This window comes from Phaenicophaeus curvirostris, chromosome 6, assembly GCF_032191515.1.
Source record: "Phaenicophaeus curvirostris isolate KB17595 chromosome 6, BPBGC_Pcur_1.0, whole genome shotgun sequence".
Classification (NCBI taxonomy): Eukaryota; Metazoa; Chordata; class Aves; order Cuculiformes; family Cuculidae; genus Phaenicophaeus; species Phaenicophaeus curvirostris.
This window is the reverse complement of record NC_091397.1, coordinates 15,452,206-15,476,104: the sequence shown is the minus strand read 5'-3', so window position 1 is coordinate 15,476,104 and position 23,899 is coordinate 15,452,206. Positions and strand designations below refer to the sequence as shown.

Below are 23,899 nucleotides of genomic sequence, written 5' to 3'. Positions count from 1 at the left end.
TCGCTAAGGCAAACAGTGCATGGTCACATCTGAATTTGTGACTATTTGTCCAGAGAAAACTTCCAAAATCAGCCAAAATCTGGTTCCAGGTTACTTCATTTTGTTAACATTGGAAATGGAAATCTTCTATACATTCTGTAAAATGTAATTTATTGCTGTACTTGAGATTTTCATGTTGTATTTCATTGGTCTCTCAGGCTTTTTCAAAAGACACAGAGGCTAAATAGTTGCTACTTTTATGGTCCTAGATAAATTTAAATTAGAAGTAGGAAAAGCTGCTAACATGGAATGAAGATTTCCAATATAGAATGTGAGAGCAGTTCTGCTGATGTTGCCTTTATCTAATCTGAAATGGTTTCATAGAATGACCTGGAATTCTATAATATATTGATCATTAATCTTATTTTCATGTTGTTTGGAAACCAGTACTAAGAAATATCTTCAAGACTAAAGAAACACCTTAAGGAGAAAAAAAATGTCCCTAGAACCATTAAAAATTAGCACTAATGAACTGTATTAAGGGCTACAAGATGAGCTACATGTTTTACAGAAAAATCACCTTTGTAAAAAATATTAAATAATTAATATTTTCTTTAATCTATAACTTGTGTTTTTACTTTACATATTACATACACCTCCCTTTTGTGGGAGCTACAGAAATCCTAAAACTAGAAAAAAGGACTTATAAAAAAATTCCTGCTTGCGTCTGCTTTTTTTTTCAAGATAGCATTTTGATGAAAATGAATGCCTTTTGCTGTTACTTCAAAAAGAACTTCGGACAGTTGTTTTGGTAGGCGAATGTGTGATATAAAGTAGTTACATTCCAATACTAGAATGAACCTGAGGACATACGCCTAGTTGCTTGAATAGACTTCAATCTAAGCCTTTGTACCTTGCAACACTTTTAAACTTAGTTATGTATGTTTCTTCCTTGAGAAACATGTTGGGAACTATGTACAAAAACTAGGCATGAGGGAGAGGGACTGGATGGTTAGGGAGGAAAAATAAGATAGGAATTTGCAAAATACCCGTGTATCTCAGGTATTTTGCATGGAGCTGTAAAATAATTTCAAGAAAAGTAACTAAACTTTTTTTTTTTTTTTTCACTTCTTAAAGCTGAACACTGAAAAGACAATGCCAGAACAACATTCAGGTAACGAGATAACACTGGATGGTTAAGTTGGACTTGTCATGTTCTATTTTCTTTACGTTTTTTGGGGGGTTTATTTTTTACATTTCTACATTAAAATCACAGTGGAAATAGTGAAGATGCATTTCACTCATAAAAATAAAACACACATAGGCAAAATAAATTCCCTTGGTTTTAAAATCCTTCCCCAGACTCACCTGTGATCTTGCAGCCATAAACTTCAAATCTCAGTGATACTCCATTTTCCCAAGACACAGGTCTAATTCGCACAAACCGTGTTAAAACTGGTTTGGGAAAAGGTCTGTAAACAACCTCAGTGGGATTGCTATTCCCTTGAAATACCTTTGTGTGGAAAGAAAAAGAATACATTTGTTAGGCTTTCTTTTAAATGAAGTTTATAGTGTGCATTATGGATAGTTACGACACAAGGTCTAAACAGGGTTATTTTGCTGGGGGACGAGACAAGACTTGTATGGACAACTATCTCATTAAACTCCTAACAATTTTTGCAGACAAATAAGCTTTCCTTGGTGAGGAAAAATGACGTAAAGTGTTCAATGACACTAAAAAATACTTGCCACCTGCAGAGTACCACAACACACCATAACACTGCAGAGCAGACCATGAGAGCTCAGTGACATCCCAAGAGCAAGAGCTCACCTGAGTGCAAGGAGGGTCTGTCCACTCCCTGCCTATTTTTCAGGTGTTCCTAATGCCCAGATCTATATACAGGAATGACATACACCGGTCCTTGTCACCCAAGGGCTGCCATGTTCTCAAAGAATCTCTCAATGCCCCATTAGAGCAGTTTTATTCTTTGTACACTTGCAGAAGGATGCAAAAAGCTACAGTATATCAGGAACAAATTAAAGGTTTAGATTTCAAATAGACCACATAAAACCCCTATATGGAGCTAGGATAAAAATATATATTATTTTGCCATCCTTGGGCTTAAAAGTCTTGCAGAGCGCATTGTGCAATTCTTGCTTTGGTAACCTTCTGTTTTCAAATCCTTTTTAAACAAGTACTCAGACTTTCTTTCTCGTTGCATACTGAGATAGAAGTCTATTTAAAATCTATCTAGCAGGCTCTAAGATTTTCTCTGTGTCCCCTGAGGCTAAGAGTCAAATCAGATGAACAATGAGAATTCCACAAGGAGTGACAGCATTGTACTGTGCTTTCATGTTGAGGATCCTGCAGACACGTTTCTTCCTAGCAGAGTCGAAATCTTGCAATGTTCTAATCCAAAGAAGGTGATTCAGTTTCCTGCTCCTTCCTCACATACAGTGGACTAGTTTCCTGTTGTTTTCCATGAACACAAACCTTTCTCCTTTTATGGGAGATTCTCCCATTTCTTATACAAACTGTCTACTTTCCTGTTTGTTACTTGCAATAATCACAGTAATTTGGAGTGAGGGCCGGCAGTGCACAGCTGTCAACTCATCAGGTTCAGTTACATCTCAAGCAATTTAATATAGAGTTTCACATCTAGCAAGAGGATTTAAATGGAGCTACACTTCTTTCCAGCAACTTTGTTTTCTCTGGGAGGACCTGCTGTAGTTTTCTCAAGGTCTGCATCTGACAGAGGCAATAAGCCTTTTCTCAAAAGTACACAACTCCTTATATATGGTTAGGGTAACACTTGTGTGAGGCTTCCTTGAAGAGATTTGTGGCTGTCTCCTTTTGTTGTTCCTTCAGCAGTCAAGTGTCCTTAACTTTTCACTTGAATAAAAATATCAGATGGAGACTGGTGTGTATTTTTTTCTTATCCGGATCAACAGCAAAATACTGCCATTTTAAAAACATGGTTTTTTTATGTATCCTTTGAACAAACAACACAGCTTCAGGAAGTGTTCTCACTAATTAAGTGCAACATGTACAATAGAAACTCATGTAAAGCACACTCTCTTGGAGAGTTTACAAATTGAAGTTGGTAATGAAAATCAGGCATGGTCTGGTTTTGAAAAAGGCATTTGTTCAGATTAGGAACCAGAGCCAGGAAACACTGTGTCTCATACCAACCACAGCACTGGCTCCTCTTGTGACTTTGGGCAAGACAGTTATTGTACCTTTACACATCATTACACAGTGCCCGCATTGCAGTATTTGACCTCCTAAAGTCCTTGTCTGTAAATCCAGGATAATACCTGTCAAAGAGAAGCTTTCAGGATTCATTTTTTATTGTTTTACAAAGTGCTTCAAAGAATAAAGATGTATGTGTTAAACGCTGCTACTATTTTGTTAAGATAAATGCAGTGGACTTGGCATAGCACTGACAGATGAATCAAGAACAAAGCAGTAACCAAATATTCAGAGCTAGATATGGTTACACCGATAAAGTTTAATGCTACACAGCTCTTCTGTGTTTTCACAGAAGAGTCACAAAAAAGCTGTTTTTGGAGGGAGGCAACCTTTCCAGTTGCATCAACCTCTGGCAGCCTCTGGAGATGCTGCTCCTGGGCATATCCTGAGCGAGGTGGGAAGGGAGGCATAGCCTCCCTGGGACTATTCATGTGAGACTTGGAACAGAATTCATTTCTCAGTAATGAGCTTTATGCTTGTGGTAGTGGATAATGAAGATTTCTCTTATGAGTGTCTAAAGCTGTTTCATTGGGAGGTCACAGAGAGCAAATCCACTGATAAATGGAAAGGTGATAAAAATCTGCAAGGATGGGAAGATGTGCCTAATTATCCATATGCATGACCCCCATCACTGAGATACTCGGAAGTCTAACGAAGTACTAATAGCTTACTAGCACTCCTGTAAGACTGCATGGCAGTGCACAGGAAGCTGAGGCACCGACACACTGCATTTCCAGATCTTCACTGCAGGTAAAGGTCCCACTGTTTTCTAAAAGATTCCCCAAAGACATAGAAAATCTCTGGCGAGCTGGGAAATGGAGCACACTCCAGGGAAAAGACCCAAACCACTGAAATTATGATGAGTACAACAGCTAGGGCAGCACTTTGCACCCTTGTCAGCTGCTCTAGGCTTTAGATGAACGATTTCTGTGGCCCATTACTACTAAGACAACAGCTACCCAAGGGATTTGGGTTATTTTTCACCCTGATCATGTCAAATGAATACGTGATAACTTATTCCTCTCTTTCCTAACAACTGATTGCAAGTCATCACAGTTCAACAGCCTATTTCTTGGCCAAAGAAAGGTAAAAGAGAAAAAAACTTACAACAGGCTTGTTTCCCTCCTTCAGTGTAATCCAGTCCTCTCCATTGGAGCTGACATCTACACGGTATGTTTTCAGATAATATTCTTTCTTTGTTTCTTTTGAGATGGCTCCTTGTGTCCCAATTCCAGAAACAAAGCGGAGAAGGCCTAGATCTACCTGTAGTAAGGAATGAATGTGAGGACAATTAGTTCAGAGCATAACAGTAATGCAGAAGTGACATCTCATCTCCCCTGCCATGTTTTACAGACATGATAAGGGTTTTACATAAAGGAAATTGCAGCATATTGTTGATAATAACATAATCATAAGCTCCTCTTTTGTAAACACTGTCATGGCAGGAGATGGGAAAATTTGCCTAATTAGCCATGAGGGCTATTCACACGCCAGAGAACTATTTTTCCTCTATGGAGGAGTGACCAGAGACTCCATCAGCATATGTCGGAGCCACCTAACTGCAGATAAGTTACTAGAGAAGTTCCTCAAGGAGCAGTCTGGTGAACAATCTTACTTAATAATTGCATAGATGCTAATGAAATTCCCTGAGGATTGCAAAGCTGCAAGACATTGTCAATACAGAGGAGAGTCATGTAGTGAGAACTGAACGACCCTGAAGACTGGAGTATTAGAAATGGGATGAAATTTAATAGTAAAATATCAAAGTCATGCACTTAGAGAACGGTAACAAGAAATCTACTAAAACCCAGGAGCTCATCACTTGCAAACTGAAGAGAAGATAAGAATCCTGTGGTGTATTTGTTAGTCACAAGATAATTAAGAATCACTGTGTGATTTTTTGGGGGAAAAAGGCAAATGAGTTGCTTCTACCATTTGATGTGTTTGAAGAAAATAGAAACAAGCATTAACACAAATGCAATAATTCAGTCCCAGCTGTTAAATGCAGTGAACTTTACTCATTAGAAAATAATGCCATTTTGAACTTGCTGGAAAAACGAGTGCTACAGTGTGCGCATGAATGTTTGTTAAAGGCCTCTCTTCCTCACTCATTCTCTGCCTTTCTCCTTCTCCCATGAAGTTACGTTGTAATCAAATGGACAAGTGATTTAGGTTAACCTTCCCCTGCTCCAGTTATTTATTTGGCATTCTGATCTCTTTCCTCAGCCAGTTTATCATGTGGCATCACAGATGATGTATCTGCATAGTTGGGAGGATGTTGTAGGGTGCAGGAGTCTGGCTACTCAAGTTGGTTCTGATGGCAAAAGAAACCTTTGTCCTGGTGCACAAGTCCAGGTGCCAATGGCTGAAACCAGGCACAAAACTTTCTTACAGCCAGGCTGGTGACCACAACTTTGAAACACCTCTCATTTCCTTACAGCCTTTCTTCAGCTGTAAGAATAAGCCAATTAAAATCAAATCGACTGATCTCCTTCTCTGCAGCTAAAACCTTCTTTTTGTTTGTAATGCAAACAACTTAATTTCAATATAAAATGGCACTATTCACAAAATATTAATCAGAGTAATTTATTCTCCTAAACTTCAATTGTCTAGGCTTCAGTAGGATAATAATAGGTTGAACCAACCCTTCTTGAGTGAATGTTCCATGAATGTCTCAGGCTTTTTCATTATTCCCAAAGTACGCAGGAAGCAGAATATATGTCCCCTGTGTCCCAGTGGCATCCTTTTTCCTGGATGTATGTCATATATCCAAAGGCGCTGGAGCAGTTAAATCAACATGCTCTGCATTCTCTCTCAAAAGGCTGAAGGAAGTGCTATTGAGGACAGACTAGCTGCTCTCTCAATGCCCATGTCACATACAAGGCATTTTGAAGTCTTCCAAGGCAAGAATAGGAGCCTTGTATATGACAGATAGAACTAGCTTTCAGGGCAAAGCCCTTGCCCCTGCCCAGTTTTTAAGTCTGGAAAAGCCTCTATGCAATGTTTTAGCCCTTGTCTTTTGGGGTGAAATATTGCAACATTTTGTTTTGTCACGATAAAAAACTTCAGTCTTAAAAATATAAAAAAAAAATCCCAGCACTGCCTTACAAAAACAATCAAGTGATTTAAACTATGTAGAGAGTCTCAGATGTTAGATTGTTGCAATTTGAAAGTTAATGGGGGAATCTGGGCATCATTGCGCTGAGCAATCTCAGCTTAACTTCAAATGCTCTCCAAACTGTACTCTGCTGATTGTAAAGTGTGCTGCACTGAGTTATGTCCAATACCACATTCACTTCCAGGCTGAAGTGCACTTGAAAATCTGGAAGTCTGAGGGAGTGCAGAGCTAAGTTATTTAAATGATCTGCTTCTCTTACAATTTGAAACAGCTCTTCAGTTTTGAAATGATTAAGGTCCCAAGCCTGTACTGTTCCAACTGATTTGAAATGATTCTGGTAGGGGCTTTTTAATATACAGTAAGTACTTCATTGTGAATAAAGTCAAGGAATGGCCTACTACAAGAGTTCTGGGTATTTGAAACCAAGTTAAAATAACATCGGGGGCTTATGGGAAGGTTTGATTAGTTGATGACTGAGTTAATAAGTACAGCTATCATTCACTGACCATTCAGGTGACTCAGGCTAGTCCCATTAAAGAACTTCACGTACCCAAATTTTGCTCAGTCCCAAATGCTAGTATTCAACATACCCCCTTAACTCTTGGGGCAGTGAACATCCAACAGCATCTATCCCACTGCCTAGAAGTAAGTCCTAAACACACAAAGGTTTTAGAAGTCATCTTCATGCCCCAAACCTGGCAAAATTCAAAAGGTAGGCAGAAATTCTCCTGCTGGATGTTAACTGTTCACTGGGAGAGACTTTTAGAAGGCTTTAATTTATTGACTATTGGTAAGAGAAGAGGCAACCTCATTAGCACTCCTGGCTCCAGCAACTGTGTAATAAAGCACAGGAGGCGGGGGCTTCTCTCATCGTTACAGAGAACATCTCCTCACATGGACGTTCTTTTGCCAGATGAGCAAATCTTATGTGCATTCTTGAAAACTGGAACTATTTCAACAACAGTCTTCTCCTGGAGCACCTGGAGGTCGATGGCTCCAGTGTTCAGCTGTGCGCCACAGCTTTAAATCTCTTGCAAAAGCAAGCAGTAACCCCTGACCTATCAGATACCAAGAGGTGTTTGATCACAAGCTGATAGAGGAAAAAAGAATGAACTTTCTCCATCAATGTTTTTTGAGAAAGGAGCAAAGCAAACAAGAAAGGTGGGGCTAAGCAGCAGAGAAGCAGAAGGGTTGGAATTTTTAAGTACTAACTGTCTCAGTGCAGTGATCCAGGAGAGAGGTAGAGCTTAAGGCATTTGCCTCCCTTTGACAGTTCTTTGCAGTGTCCCCTGGAGGAACTGTTCCTCTCCAGGTGCACACAAACAGTACTGCAACACTGAACACCCCACTGTGGTGCCTAAATATGTTTGCTAATCAAACTCTAAATTTACCAATCTTCTTCTCTAAGTGAAGTGACAGAAATAAATTATGTTGGAGACTACCTTGGAAACTGCATGACACATATTAAGAAGCTACTAAGCTCACCTTCATTAATCACTTTGTGATGTATTTTGCTTTCTTTCCAATGTCATTTGAAAGTTTACCTTCTGTAAAATGCGAAATCGTGCCTAAAACACACAATCTAGACGTCACAGGGACTGTTCAGAGCTGACATTCAACCATATCAACTGCTACTGACAACTGGAACCTGATGGTACCAAAATGCAGCTGTGGTAAGACCCAGCTCTTCTGTACTATACTATCCAGTGGAATCATTGCACGGAACAGCAGCTGTAGTACAGCTGTGTCACCAAACAGACAGGAGTTCTCATGCTTTTTGGAGGCTTATGCTTGTAGAGTCCAAATCTCTTTGTAATTTCCAGTCAGCCTGGTATGTTCTCCACAGAGGTCTGTAATTGTTAACTTGACCGGGGATAACCCATTTTTCTCAGATCTAGTCTCCTCCAGCTGAGACAGTAATACCAATCTTTAACAACTAGCTTTCTAGCTTTTGGGTTTGGCTTTCTGGTCCTTTTTTTTTTTTTTCCAAGAACTTGTGTTTCACGTTAAAATGAATTGTGGAGAGAGGGGGTGATGAAACACAGCACTTTTGATGATGAACATCAAATGCATTTCCCTGCAATTATTTGACATTTAACTTTCTGGATATATGATAAACAAACATCTGGTATTTATTTTAGAGGATGCAAGCGATTTTATAAGTTATTGCATGCTGTATGGCTGTGATCCGAGATAGGCAGCTATCTCCAAGCCTGAAATTGTGACATTTCATTTCCATGACCAGAGTTTTAGCTTTGACTAACTGTAGTATGTTGCTAGTTCTTTTTTTTTCAAATTTTGTTCACTTCCATTTAGATTAAAAAGCATATCTCCTCTGGAAAATGCCTTTGATAATTGCTGGTGTTGCAATGTGGCCATCTTTATTGGCAAGTACAGGAGTGAGAGCAGACTCTTCTACAGCAATTGGCCCCTAACTCACAAGAAATGAGTGCGTATTTTTTTCCAGGAGATAAATGTTCATGTAAAAACACCTCAATTTTTACCACTTCTAAAACAGTTTTCTTTCCTGTGAAAGCATATTGCGGGACACTAGCTCTTTCTTCATATGATTTACTTCCTCTCTATTAATTCTACAGCATCTTTTAGCATTCAGTAAAAATATTTTTATTCTTGTCTTACTGCCTCTGAAATATATGGGAGAGTGACATATTTTTAAGATGCAGATATGCAAGGCATGGCATACACATTTCATTAGAGACCAGTTAAGAGGAGGAAAAAGAATAAAACTTAGCTCTGCACAATATGTATACCATTCAGCAAATCTTAGCAAATTGCTGCATAAGGAACAACATACAACAGGCATGACTTGAAATGAATATTGCTACTTCCTGTCATATACAACCATGTCATAGTATGGAAGACCTTGTTTTCAGAATGACAATCTGCCTTGCTAAATAAAATACAGTCACTGAGGGAGCTGTAGCAAGGGAGCAGTTTTACTAGCTTTTAACACTCCTACTGTAGGTCTGTTTAGCAGCCTGAGAAAATAAAGGACAAAGTGCTGGAGTTTGATTAACAACAGGAAGCTTTTTGTTGTGGGCAGCTCTTGTGGCTTGAAAAGCTGTATAATCCATCACTTGACACAACATACCAAAGTAAATATTTTTAGAGAACTGTGTCATTTCCCTAGATAGCATACAGTGCTCTGAGTCAGATTAACTGTTGTGATACTTCACTGTTCTTCTGTTAAATACTTAATTAAGCAAGAGTTGAGGTTTTTTATTAGGTGTTACTGTTGATTTGACCAATCATGCTCTCCTATGATGTACTACATACAACCATCACTTAATTCTTCTATTTATTGAGTTTTAAGAAAAGAAGAACATACTGCTAAGTAAAAATTGCACAGGCTCTAGTAGTAATTCTGTAAGCAGTTTCATTAATTTGGTTGGAAAATTACTTCCAATAGTCTTCATCTTTGAAATAAGTAGTCATTACAAGGACTCCTTGATTAATGACATGGTGTAAATATTCATCCTGTGTTTAAGTGAGAATAGTTAAGGCTGTAAACTATCTCAGACCTTTGTGCAAAATTCTCAGTGGTTGTGGCAGCTCAATAAAGAAAGCAAGGAGAAAATATTGCTGTTAGTAAGATCTCTCTTGAGTCACTGAAGTCTTCTCATTGACCTTGACAGCAACATCCTGAAAGCCCCAGAAGAGAAGGCAACTAATCACATGCTCAACTTCTAGTCTGCGTCTAACAATTGTACTCAGTCAGTATGCTTTATTGAACTGATGCTTATGTGACTTGGCAAAAAAATGTGGAAGCATGAAAGAGAAGATGAGCAAACAGTCATGCCAAAGAAATGGGAATGCTTGACAGCAAAATGGAAATGAACTTCCTTTCATTCCTCACAATCTTCACCTTCTGTCCATATCCTTTTCTGCAGGAGAAAAATGTAAGTGTAAAGACTCCCCCAACAGAAACCAAAGAATAGACTCAAAGGATGCTATCACATTGAGATCCCGATGCTGGATCTGCAGTACTAAGTACAGTAATTTTTTAAAGGCAGATCACAGAATCATAGAATCAGAATCACTTGGTTGGAAAAGACCTTGGAGATCACTGAGTCCAACAGTACCTGTCCACTACTAAATCATGTCCCTAAGCACTTCATTTACCTGTCTTTTAAATACCTCCAGGGATGGTGACTCAACCACCTCCCTGGGTAGCCTGTGCCAGTGCTTGATAAACCTTTCAGTGAAGAAATTTTTCCTAATTTCCAATCTGAATCTCCCATGGCACAGTTTGAACAAAATTTCTCTCATGCTATCACCTGGGCAAAGAGACCAACACCCACCTCGCTACAACCTCCTTCCAGGTAGTTGTAGGCAGGCATAAGGTCTCCCCTCAGCTTCCTTTTCTCTAGGCTAAACAACCCCGCTTCCCTCAGGCATTCCGCATAAGTCTTGTTCTCCTTTCACCAGCCTTGTTGCCCCTCTCTGGACACACTTCAGGACCTCAATGTCTTTCTTGTAGCCCTGAACACAGTATTTGAGGTGCAGCCTCACCAACACTGAGTCCATGGGCACAATCACTTCCCTGGTCCTGCTGGCCACGCTGTTTCTGATACAAGCCAAAATGCTACTGGGCTTCTTGGCCACCTGGGCACACTGCTGACTCATATTCAGCCGGCTGTCAACCAACACCCCCAGATCCTTCTCTGCCAGGCAGCTTTCCAGCCACTCTTCCCCAAGCCTGTAGCGCTGCCTGGGGATGTTGTGTCCCAAGTGCTGGACTTTGCACTTGACTTTGTTAAACCTCATACTGTTGGTCTCAGCCCATTGATTCAGCCTGTTCAGATGCCACTGTAAAGCCTTCCTACCCTCACGCAGATCAACAATTCCTCCCAGTTTAGTATCATCTGTGAACCTCTTACAGGTACATTCAATTCCCTCATCCACGTCATTGATAAAGACATTGAACAGAACTGGCCCAACACTGAGTCCTGGGGAACACCACTTGTGACTGTCTTCCAACTCGATTTAACTCCATTTACCATGACTCTTTGGACATGGCCATCTAGACAGTTTTTTACCCAGAAGAGGGTTTGCCCAGGCCAATGCCAGCCAGTTTCTCAAGCAGAATACTGTGAGAAATAGTGTCAAAGGCTTTACTAAAGTCAATCAGTTTCTACAGGAGAAAATTTAAGATAATGATGAAAAACTATGAGTGATGAACATAAGAGAACCTCAGTCATCATTATGGGGCTGGTTCAAGAGGAAAAGATGCAGAAAGTGTAAGAAAAATGAAATCCAGAAGCAAAAAGAAAAAAGAAAAGACAAGAAAAAAATAAAGAAAAGGCCTCTCTGTCTCTGACAGAGAAAAGATAATGCTTGTGTGGGCTGTGTTGCATCTGGATTCATGGCACATTCTCCCACTCTTATGTTAATTTTTTTTTGCATAAATCAGAAGCAACTAATTAAAAAAGAAATATTTAATTCTGACATGTTCTTTGAACTGGTGTTCCATCTGGTTCTGTTTGAATAGTAAAATCTGCTGTAGTTGTAAAAATTGGCAAGCAGCACTCTGGTAAAGAGAAACAAAAGAGACTCAGTACAGCAGGTTAATACACTAGCATTTCAACTTGAGACATTTCCAGAATTCAGCAAACCAAATCGCTCCAGTATGGAAACTATAAAGATCAAATGTGAAAGAGAAATGCTGCGAGTGGGTCGGGTACACATTAGCTCTGTGTGATATTTTTAGTGTGAGTCTTTGAAGGAGTTTAGTTTAAAAGTAAGGGCAATGCAATGCTCCCCTGAAATGGGCTCACGATATTGTAAGAAATGCATCCAGTGCACATGCAGTGATAGGGAACAATCCTTCTGCTATTCATTTGCAAGCTCCACCTTGCGCATTCATGCGGTGCTCTGATGTAACATGACCATTATCAAAGACTCAGAAAAATATCTTCTTCCTAATTTATTTTTTTACTTGAAAACTACTTAAAACCTGAACCCCAAGATACAATAAACTCTGATAACAAAGGGAGGGAAATATAATCGTACTGGGATTTGTATAGACTCCAGGATCTTAGTAATCAGCATCTTATGCCATTCGAACCTTCTCTGTAGCAATGAAGAGAAAAACTGATTAAGTCCCACTGCTTTAGAAAAAGATTGTTTTACATCTTGTAGGAGCATATCTTGCTGTGAAATATTACTTCTTTAAAATGAAAACCTTTGCTTTGGCACTACATTAACTTGCAAATGGATAACCTAAGACATGTACAATGACTTGGTCAAAAAAGGAGGAATGTGAATGGCCCCTTTCTCCAGCTAAGATATTTAGGAACCCTTGCTGAGCAATAAATGAGTCAGGAACGTAATACTTTTAATTAACGTTTTCTGAATACTTATTTGTAATTTACATTTAATTTTAAACCTGAGCTTAATCCTCTGATCTGGAATGAAGACAACTCTTTAGTGCAGTTTGAATGTAACCTTCCCCAGTTTGTGTTATAAACTATAGAAAAGGGAAACTCTACAGCAATACTTGCAGAACCACTCTTTTCTGAGAGAAGGACATAATTGTAGGACTTTTTTTCCTCCTAAGTGTACAGAGCAACTAAGGCACAAATGGGAAACAAGTAATCCAAAGCCTCTCATGTGAATAACTGGGCTTTGTGTGTAAAACACTGAATTTTGCCTATATTCTGCAGCAATTTTTTTGCCTGCTGTCTGCTGGAATCAGAAGGTGCAGGCAGTAGAGCTTGATTTATGATATATTTTGCTGTTTGACTGGAACTACAGTATTACACGTGTAAACACACAGAAATAATGTCTGATTCTTCTTGTTTCACAGCATACCTATGATAATTGAGTAAGAAGCTGGTGAGGGGATGATGTTCTATGCAGGATTAAACCACTACTGTCTCAGAGAGCACACCTCGATGGTGCAGATAGTTTTGACCATGCAATCACTCTGTTCAGAGATAGTTCTGCTAAAATCACTGGAATTTGGTACACTTAGATATTTATTTTTGGAAGTTCAGGCTTTGGGTTTTCTGTAAAAACATAGCAACAAAACGGGGAAAAAGTGCCAGTGTCTAAGATTTAATACTTTTTAAGCCTAATTTCACTGTCAATTGGAATAGGTATATAACCCATGTCACATAGAAATATACGTATTTTCTTGCTATCAGCTTTCTCATCTTGGAAAATCGTCACAGCCTCTTTAAATCAGTCAGTCATCCACAGCAGTCTGCATTCATTTATTCTCTGTTAAATGGAACTGTCAGTTTTGTTGCACCAAAATTCGATTTTCTATTTCATACACATTGTGTATGATGATTTTAATTTACTACTGGGTCACCAAGCAAGTCACTGCTTTTTTAAAATATGAGTTTCTGCTGCCTTCTAGAAAAATGTCAGGTAGCTGCAGTTAGATGGTGTGGTGATGGTACTTTAAATGTGTGGGCAAAAACAAGAGACAAAGACTCTACACGCAAAGACCATTTTGCTTTTTCCTTGATACAACCCTCAACACTCTGAGGAAATGCACCCATATAGATGAAATACTTCCGAGGCTGTCATCTGGAAGACCTGCTGCTGAGAGCAGAGCTCTCAGTCTGCACCAGAGGAGGAAGGGGGGCAGCAGAAGGGATGGTGCAAGCCAGTCACTACTGAGACAACTTCCCCTCTGGTGCTGAAGCAAACCAGGATGACTGCCTGTCCCCCCCAGCTCTGCCCTTCTCTCAACAAAGCCTGCTCAAACTCCAGCCACAGGGATTTCATTTCTAGGTTTTTTTTAACCAAAGAATGGTGCCTGGTTTGTGTATCCCCACTCAGCCTCTCTAAAAGCTACACTATCTGATACAGCTATGTAAAGAGCAAAGCTATCGATTTTTAAGGACTGTGGCTTTTTAAAATAAACACAGGATGTGTTTTCTTAGTTAAGCTTATCATGAAAGGGGGGAACACTCCTATGCGTTAACTCTTACGGCCTGATAAGAATGTTTGAAAATTATTCTGTGTTTTGTTAGCCCTTCAACCCATGGCTTGAATTTAACAGAATTTGCAATATATTTGCCTGCTTTGGTGTTAAGGCTGAAAGCCGTCTTAGTCCATAGTACAACAATCTATAACTGAGATTATGGCCAGTTAAAATATACCCGGGTTTTACATGTGACAGGGCAAATCGATCTTTTCAGCAGCTTCAGATGATCGACACCAGAAATTAATTTGGCCAGTGTTCAACACAGGAGGCTGCAATGAAGAGAGAGACCAGACTGCACAGGTACAGCTGAGTGGTGGAACTTGTGTATAAACAGTGCTTCTCTGATGAGAAACCAGTGCCTCCTGAAAACAGAGGAACCGGACTTCAGCTTTTCTCTGCTAGTAGGTTTTGTTTATCAGACAGCTATGAAGTTTACTCTGATGCTTTTTTAAAGTTTTTTAAAACCTTGAATGAAAAGATTAGAGGAAAAGGAAAATGGAAGTACTTCCCTGTTGAAATACACCTTTTTGTTTCTTTTTTTTACTTTTTTTTTTTTTGTGGGAAAATTGTTTTCTGAAGGGCAGGTATTTACCACATGAAAGAAGTCTCATTTATCCTTCCACTTTACCCATTTTGCTAGTGCTGTGAAAATGTCACCTAATGGGCAGAACAGAATTAAACTGGGACAGAAAAGCAGGATGAAGCAAGGACAAGGGAGGAAAATAACAATTCAGCAACAGAAAATCTGGAGTGTGGATGCTGGGATGGGAAGGGCCCATAGGACTCATGAACTCTTCAGCTTCATACTACTGTGCAGGTGTGGAAAGAGTGAATAAAAATGCACAGTTGCCTCTGCAAAGCACTCAGCAGTACACCTATCATCTCCAACAAAGGGTCGGCCCTGTGAGAACAGAGACCTTTAGCTCAGTAACAACTCTCCTTATTATAACGTGCCTCAGCTGTGCATTCCTACCCAAGGCTGTGTTTTTAGCCACTACCTTCAGTCACTTAATTTCTAGCTTTAAGCTCTGCATCACCCACAGTTTGACACCTGCCCAGTCTTGCAGGTAAATTTACTTCTGCTGGACTCAGAAAAATCTTGTTTTGAGATATCTTCCTTCACATCTGTAGAAAGTCCTGGCTGCAGTGGAGCAGATGTGCTGCAGTGCCTGGTAGCTGGGTGGACAAGGCTGCCTCAGCCTCCATGGGGTCTACAAGCCACCTGGGAGAGAGTTGCTCTACCAAGCAGAATGGCACAAACAACTGATTTTTTTGCTTAATGATAATTTGAAAACCAGCAAACAATAATAAATGTTTTGAGTCAAGATAAACACGTGAACTTGGTAAATGAAATAAAAAAAAGGAGAGAAGAATAATTTTGTACAGTTTTTTAAGTAACTTTAATTTCTGTGAAAGTAAGTAGAAGAAAAAGATATTGTGATTAAAAAAAACCTGCGGTATTTAGTTTCAAAACACTTTTAAAGGTTTTAGTTTATTTTCCTCCTGGAACAAACTAATGAAAGTGAGATAAATTTACTAAATTATTTCAGTAGATGCTGAATCTGTGCTTTTGCTGGACACATTTTTAATTCGCTATCTCAGCTCTAAAGGGCCATCTGTCTTGCAGCCGCTGAGGGGATGTAGGGCTGGACTGGGAAGTGGATGCAAAGGTAATTAAAGAGTTATATACAAACTACTCAGCTCTCTGCATAATGGATCCCCTGAAAGAACTGAAACTATTATAATGATTAGGCTGGTAGTGGAGGCTCAGAGGGGCTCTGCTTCTGCTGCTCCTCCATATGCTGCACACAGGATTGCTCAAAGCCACGCAGGACTCCCCTCTGCAACAGGGCTGATGTTGAAACATGTCAGAGGGAGGTAGAGAAGATTTTCTTATAAACGGCATTTTGCACCTGCACTTCTGGAGCAATAAGGTTCAGTTCTCTGTGCATCCCTTCAGCCTCCCCAGAGTGATAAATCTATGGCTGGGAACTTTCTGGTACTAAAATAGCTCTTAAAGCACTTTGAATAATCAAAAAAACCTTCATACTTTGTAGGGCCCTTTTATTTCTCTCTCTCCCTCTTGTCTAATTTCAGTACTTGCCTTTGTGAAACTCTACCATTTATTCCCATGTCACAGTAAATAAAGGTATGAATGTATCCTGCTGGGTCAATTAACCCCAGTTCTGTGCTCTGTCACAGTCTGCACTGACTGTGATTTCCAGAAAGGAATATTCTTTTGTCATTCTTTGCCCATGTGCAAAGTATGTTAAGACCATAAGAAAATTGTAACACTTTTCCACACAAAGCTAACTCTGCTTTTTGTAATTTCTGGAGTGTGGTTATGAACTGTAAAATGACATGAACCAAATACATTACTTGTATTCTAAAGTGGCAGGGAAGACAAAGGACTGACAGGTTTTGTGCTTTTATGTCAGTGTTCCCCCTAATGATGGGCAAGCTCTGCCACAAAGCCTCTGAACTTCAGCTCTCAGGCAGTCCTTAAAAGGCTAGGAGAACTGGGAGGCTGAGGTTTCCCAGGTTTCATGTTATTCGATGCAGTAATATGATGCACTTCACTGCAATATCAAACTCCGAAAGAAACAGAAATAATAAGAATAAAAATAACAGGCATTGTCGACTTGCACTTCCCTGAGCTTTCATGTGAAATATTTAGATAAGTTCGCTTGGTAAAGTCAACCTAAACAGCTGCCTGATGTAAGACTAAACCTGTTAATGAAACAAATGTGCTGTGCAGCAGCATATATAAATACTGACTATATTTTTAAGTGAATACCTGATAAGGAAATAAGCTATGACACAGATGAAAGGTCAAAACACCAAATGATGAACTGCAATTATTTTCAGAAGTGCTACAGAAATAAATCTGTAATAATCTATATACCAGTTCACATGATGCATACTTCTGGGTTTCGCTTATAAAGTAGCAAATAATGAAGAAGATCAGTTACTGCAAATATAAAGGAATGAAGACAAATGTGGAAGGAAAATTCCACCTCAGAGGTCCCTTGCATTCTGGTGAAGTTGTGTATACATAGGAGTGTTTTAAATCAATGAAAGTATATTTTCCTTGAACGGGAGAGTTAGTGTTAAATAAACAACTGATAATTCAATCAGGGAAGGCAAGGAGGATCTCCCAGGTTGCTTTCTGAGGAGGCTTATTCTTACCTCTCCCTGGCCTTTCTCCAAATGCCTAAATATTGCAAGATGCAGAGGGAGAATTCCACAGCACATCAGCTGATGTACCTAGAGCTGACCAGTCTAGAGGTCTAGAGAATTACTCTGAAAGGGAGGTAGGTGCCAAAGAGATGTGTGTGGGATGAGGTGGAGGTGAGGAGGCAGAGGCCAGAGGGTGTGACCAGACCTGCTCTCAGTGCCACCCTCTCACACTGTGTTTCCATGAGATACCAGATCTATGCCCGGCTGAAAACCCCAGCACTATAAATTTGGGCTGGATTAGCTGTTTATGTCATATCAGCCAGGACACACAGTAGGGAGTTCATCTTAGCATACAGCCTTATGTCAGCTGCAGAATGACAGATAATACCCGATCTGGAGTATAATGTCTATTTATGTTAACCTCCTGTTAACCTTTTTTGAACAAATTTGAACTGACAGAGTATGTTTATACTAGAGTAGTGCTTTTTGTTTTACATGTGCAAAGTTTTGATCCAATACTAGGATTCTTAAAGCTGGATTTATGGTTCTGTCCAACCCTGGCCATAATATGAACTGAAGTTCTGGTGTTATAAACAAACATACTTTGCTTTCTGGGCAAGCTGGAGATCTCACTCAGTGTTACATCATGTAACAGAAAAATTGTGCCACCCAGAAACTATCACCCACCTTGGTGGGAGAGTAAAGATCCATGTTATATGCATTAGATGAAACATTTTGATGGAAAACATACAGATTCCACCGTAAAAGTACCCAGAAGGTGTTGCTCCTTGTGGGTTTGAAAACCCACACCATTATGAGGATTGATGACAGCACAGGTTCCCAGTGACCCTGGCAATACCCAATCAGTCTCTCGTCAAAACCACACACATGTGGGTCTCAAGAGTCTTTAGCTGAGGCAGCTCTCCGGCTGGGCACTCCTCCTGCCTCCTCTGCTCCTGCGCTGCTCTGGGGGCTGCTGACCAGCATCCATCACACCAGCCCTAGGGCGCAAGGGCTTGCCACGCATGAGCCTGGGGCTCTTGCTCAAAAGTTTCAAAAATCAAATGCAAAATATTCACTAAATATAAAGATTTTGCATGTTACTTTCTAAGATGAGTGTAAAAGTAACTGCTGTTCTTAAATGCAAACATTAAATCTACTCTGTAAAAACACAATTACTGCTGCCATGGCAGAAATCAGTCGTCCCTTTTGAAGGAATGTCTTGAAAATGGAATCATAAAATCCCTGCACATTATGGATTTCATTAACATCGTACTCCCCTAGGATTCCCAATTGCACAATAACAGGAGTTCTTTAAATTTTAAATACCACAGAAAGAAACAGTTTCACTAAAACCAGATGTGAAGCCCTCGCACTGGCCTTCTTACTGGTTCTAAGTACTGAAACTGGCTGGTAATTGATACCTATTAACATGTTTGTTGTTCAGATTACAGAAATGGAAACGCTATACTATTTTTCCTGTGAAAGGATACATTAATGAGGGACAATGACTTACGTTGCAATGGCAGTTCCCTGCTCTTGATTAAATTAAAGGCCTGTTTTTATTTTTTATTTTAAATTATACTATTTCACCCTTAAGGGCAGCTGAGTGTGTGAAATGTAAGCGCAGTAAACAAGTAGTCTGAGCTTAAGGTTGAGGAGCTAATAACATCCCATAGGACAAAAGCTTTGTGCTTTTCCTCAGCAGCCCCTGCTTCATGCGTATCTTTATTCCATTCATATAAGAAAATCCACAGACTCTATTAATGTGTTTTTAAAGAAGAAATTCAATCTGGAGTGACTCTGTTTCTGATTATGAAGTTATTCCAAATCTCAAGTTAGTCAAGGAATTTTCAAAACTGTGTTTGAGGGTAAAAATAAAATAGAGAAAGTGCCGTGCAGACTTATGGTGTGACTGTGCTATGGATATTCTGAATTTAAGCTTTGACATTTATTTCAAAACAAATAAGGAAAGGAATGAACAGGCAGCTTTCACTTAGCAGAGCTTGGTAAGCAGGCGGCATTCCGATTGACTCAAGAGTTAGTACCTTGTCAGCCACAAAGGAGCAATCTACTTTTTCCACCAAAGAATGAGTTCCACGTCAACAGATGGAATTCATGCAGATCCATTACTAAGAACAAGCACACACTATTTTCCTAATTCTTTCCAGTGAAAAGGCGAAAACACGTCAACACCTCAAAGGAGACAATCATATCGCATGCCCTCTAGACGTCCTCTATAGATACCAATCTCCCCTTGCTGATACTTAACTGAGGTTTTGTTTCTTTTGTCTTAGCAAAAACATTAACCTTGAAGGGAGGGGTAAAAGGAAGGGAAAGGAGAACTATAGTATTTCCCCTATAGAAAAAATGATACACTAAGGAAATTAGTATTTGGAGCTGAATTTTCAAGCTGCTTTACCTACGTATGATTGTAGATATTTTATACACATGCCCTAGTTGCATATGCATATTAGCATTTTGATGGCAGACATCACTACTTAACCAGCTGCAGTGTGTGTGCAGGTAGGGAAAACTGCAATGGTTAAAACATTGATGAATACTCATTTACACAAAATCTTTGTCCTTCAGAGAAGGGTATATAGACAGAAATTTTCACTTTAAAAGTTCTGAGTTCGGCATTGCTGTATCCTTCAGATCATTTTTTACTGTTGAATACTAGAGTTCTTGCACTGTACAACAAAAATCCATTTATGCTGCACAAAAGCAAATACTTCACGTAGATGACTAGTTTACAATAGCATAGAGAACAAAACTGAACAAAGTGACCTCAGTTCTTCATACACAAGTGTGTTCCTCCTTTTATCAAATATTATGATTTTTTTCCAATGGGCAATTTCAGAGTATTTTATTACTTGCGTGTCCTTCGTTGGTTGTCTGTAAGCTCTTATGGAGATGAACATCTGTTCCTGGATATATTTGTACAGAGGAAATATTTTATCCAGATACAAACTCGCAACATGTGATTACTGCCAATGGCATCAAGCCTTTGTAGAAGATGGTGGCACACATGTGTAAGGACCCTGTTATGGAGGTGTCTGATGGTCTGATGCGCTTGGCAGCCATCTCTTGATTGTCAATTAAGTTTAACAGGAAAGCATTTAGAACACATTTGGAAGTTTGAATTTTAAATGTTAGTATTGAATTGAACCATAATAAGTAAATATAAGAATTAATATCCTTCAGACACAAGAGGAACAAAAGATGAGTAAAACTGCTGTACCTTGTAAAAAAACAAGGGATGGCATACTCGATCTACAAACTAGCTCACTGCCTTCCGATACATAGGTTGACTGGTAGAAACAATTAATGGTGCTTCTGCAACACATGTAAAACTTTCCTATTCAATGCAAACAAGTCTATGCAGGCTCAGTCTTGCAAACAAGACCAAGCTCTGCAGTCAAGGCTGCTACACCCTAGTTGCTCTGTGATGAAGTCTGCCTTGGGAGTGCTGGCCCCTCTGCATAGGTCCTGGGCAGTGGAAGAGATGTCCTAAGGTGAGGCTGTTCTGGAAAATGGTTCATGCTGCCTTTTCCAAACCAGGGGCTAGGTGAAGTAGGTGACAGCAGTACAGCATATAAATAACTACCAACTTCTTGGCTGATGCAGTAGCTGTAGGCAGCGTAAAGCTGCTAAAAATTATGCTCAGTGGTTGTTTCAACCCCTGAGCACCCTGGTTTATGGCAGAATGCAAAGGAAGTTGAGAAATTCATGGGCTGGAGGCCTAGGGTACCCTGAGCTATTTTAAGCATAAACTCTAGTGTACCTTGGATTCTGTTATGCATTTGTAATTAAAAAAGTTAATGGTTAAGAAAAGTCCTTTGAAATTTTTTCTCAGAAAGATCTTGTTCCAAGTGAGAGCATTAAGCTATGTATGGATATATGTAGTCATCATAACTTTATAAAGTTAGTAAGCGTGCAGAACACATGAATGGGATTTGACTAGCTCTCTTGTTCTGATTATCCAGTCATAAATGTGTAAATGAAAGAAGGAAATAAAGAAAAAGTGGCAACCCTCAGACCAGATGAAATACATGGAATTTGATTCTACTTCATTCCACCTTTTTTCCATGTGCATTCCACAGATTACAAGTGGCAATCAAAAAGCCTTGCACCTAGATAAGGCTGGGGGGATTTCAACATTTATTACTAAGTAAGGAAAAACGATCACCAGACTTTATTTTTTGCTACTCTGAAGTCTGATTAGGTCCATCATACATGAATGCCAAGTTGCCAAGGGCTCAGGATGTGTAAGGCCCCTAAGCAGAACACCTGAGAGTCCCATTGTGGGCAAAGGATCAGAATTGAATGATTTTCCCCTTTCTTCCCTTTATTAACTACTACTCAATGTGTTTTTAAGCTTTCTTGCAGACAGTTAACCACACAGAAAACACAAGTGTTAACATTTGTGTGGATGGCTAATAAGGCATTGTTTTGTATGTCAGTTAGCAACTTCCTATAGAAAACAACAGAAACAGGAGGAATGTTTCAAATACAGGAATAAATTTTTAATATTAGTAATATTCATCTTTCTCCTAGCTTTTACCAATAAAAACAGAATCTAGATCATAACTAAGAAGTGTAAGTCAACCTAAAATTGACATAAACCAGTATTTTTTTCACGTAATGATATTAATACTTGCCTGCTAGTATAGACTACTTGTATATGGTAATTCGTATGAGAGATTCTAACTGGTTCAGGAATCATGCCCCATTAAGCTATGGACCTGATGACAAGTAGCAAACAACAACTAAGACGATTAGCTGAACTTGAGGAGTCTCTTTGTTGGGTCAAATGTTCGCAGAATTTTTCCTGTACTAACAGAGCAAAGCCAAGGTGGCCAATCTTGCTAATGAATGTTGTGTTTAAGAACGTGGAAGAATAACCACTAGACAGAGGCCACTAAGCTCATTCTGTATCTAACATATTCTAGAAGGGACATGGGTCTTCTGAGGTGAAATTTGAGTCCATGAAAACATCACGTCCTATTAATGCTTAACTGTAATCAGCTAGAGACATAGCACATGCTCAGTTTACTGGGACATTCCTCTTTAAGTACATGTTGAACTAATATTGACTTTTCCACTAAACCAAAATCTCTGTTATTTGTGCCCAGAAGACCGAAAAAACAATAGACATGGGAAGGAGAAGAACTAATCTTCCTGAACTTTTCTTTTTTTATGCCTTTGGGATTCAGTCTTTTTTTGTATGTCTAGCAGGGAACGTGAGCTATTCACTTGCAATGATTCTTAGATTATGTAGAAGTACTACACTCTTTTATTTTTCTCTCATTATTTTGCATTCTCCACATTCAATAAACTCCAGAGAGTATTATTAATAATATCTTTAAAACGCTATCTTTTTACCTGTATCCATTCTCTGACAGAATCTTCCCCTGGGGTCCATCCATTCTCAGGGTAATTTAGCCGGGACCTTTCTGAAGACCAGATAGCGCTGTACTGGGAGGAGACAGTGATTTGATCAGAGTGAATTTCACCTGACTCCATACCTAGTGGATCCATGCACTGGAAATCTGAAGAAAAACAAATTACCACCATTATTATGGTCAGATTTTTGATATAGACTTTGAATAATGAGAACATTATCCTCCTTTGAATATAAATATCTAAAGAATTTATTTTTATGTGACTTTGAATTCCTTAGCAATTTTAAGTGAGGCATACTGGGCTTATGGTGTCATTCTTAATACTGTCATTTGAGTTGCCATGGCAATTCCTGCAATAATAATGCTATACAAATATTTTTAGCCCAGCATTGTGGCCATTTCAATATAGGACAACAGAATTTTCTTTTCTAGGGTAGTGCAGGCGCTCCCATGGATATGTATATTCAACTCATAATTACGCACAAAACCAGGAAACACAAACTATATGACTGTATAAAATAATTTCATTTTAAAACTATTTACTCCTGTACAAAAAGTATAAAATGTTTCAAAAATATTTTTTAAAAATAATTTTTAAAAAATTAAAAATATTATTAAAATTCCAGCCATTGTGTTTTGATCCTGGACACTGGAAGGAAACAGATCAACAAAATTTGAATCCAGGCCAGAAGAGTATTGACCTAAGGGAATTACGACCTCTAACATGCTGTATTTTAAATGAGTTGATCATCTCCATCCAATCTCTTTCTGTTGACATAAAAAGTACATGGATAATTTAGAAATAATTGACACCTAGTCACTACAGTGAATTCAAAGGCTGATAGGGCATGAAGACTAAACTCTTCTCTCACTCTCAAAATAAAGGCTTCAGCCCCTGCTGAACCAAGGGAGGACATTGGCTTTAGGCATTCTCACACCAAGCTGCTCATGTACCCATCAGAAGTTTGCCAACCCCACCACAAGGGCAAGAGAAGACA

At 39.2% G+C, this 23,899-nt stretch overlaps 1 protein-coding gene across 4 annotated transcripts in view; it reads right to left on the bottom strand.

Annotated features, from left to right (window-relative positions):
• Positions 1–23,899, bottom strand: part of NRP1 (neuropilin 1) — a 117,147-nt gene that overhangs the window by 31,656 nt on the left and 61,592 nt on the right. For all 4 annotated transcript variants that reach the window (XM_069859368.1, XM_069859370.1, XM_069859369.1 and 1 more), the window contains exons 6-8: positions 22,882–23,048; positions 4,340–4,495; positions 1,348–1,492 (exon numbers count right to left, since the gene is read on the bottom strand). In XM_069859368.1, coding sequence (XP_069715469.1) covers positions 1,348–1,492; positions 4,340–4,495; positions 22,882–23,048 — 468 coding nt within the window. The remainder of the gene's footprint in view (positions 1–1,347; positions 1,493–4,339; positions 4,496–22,881; positions 23,049–23,899) is intronic.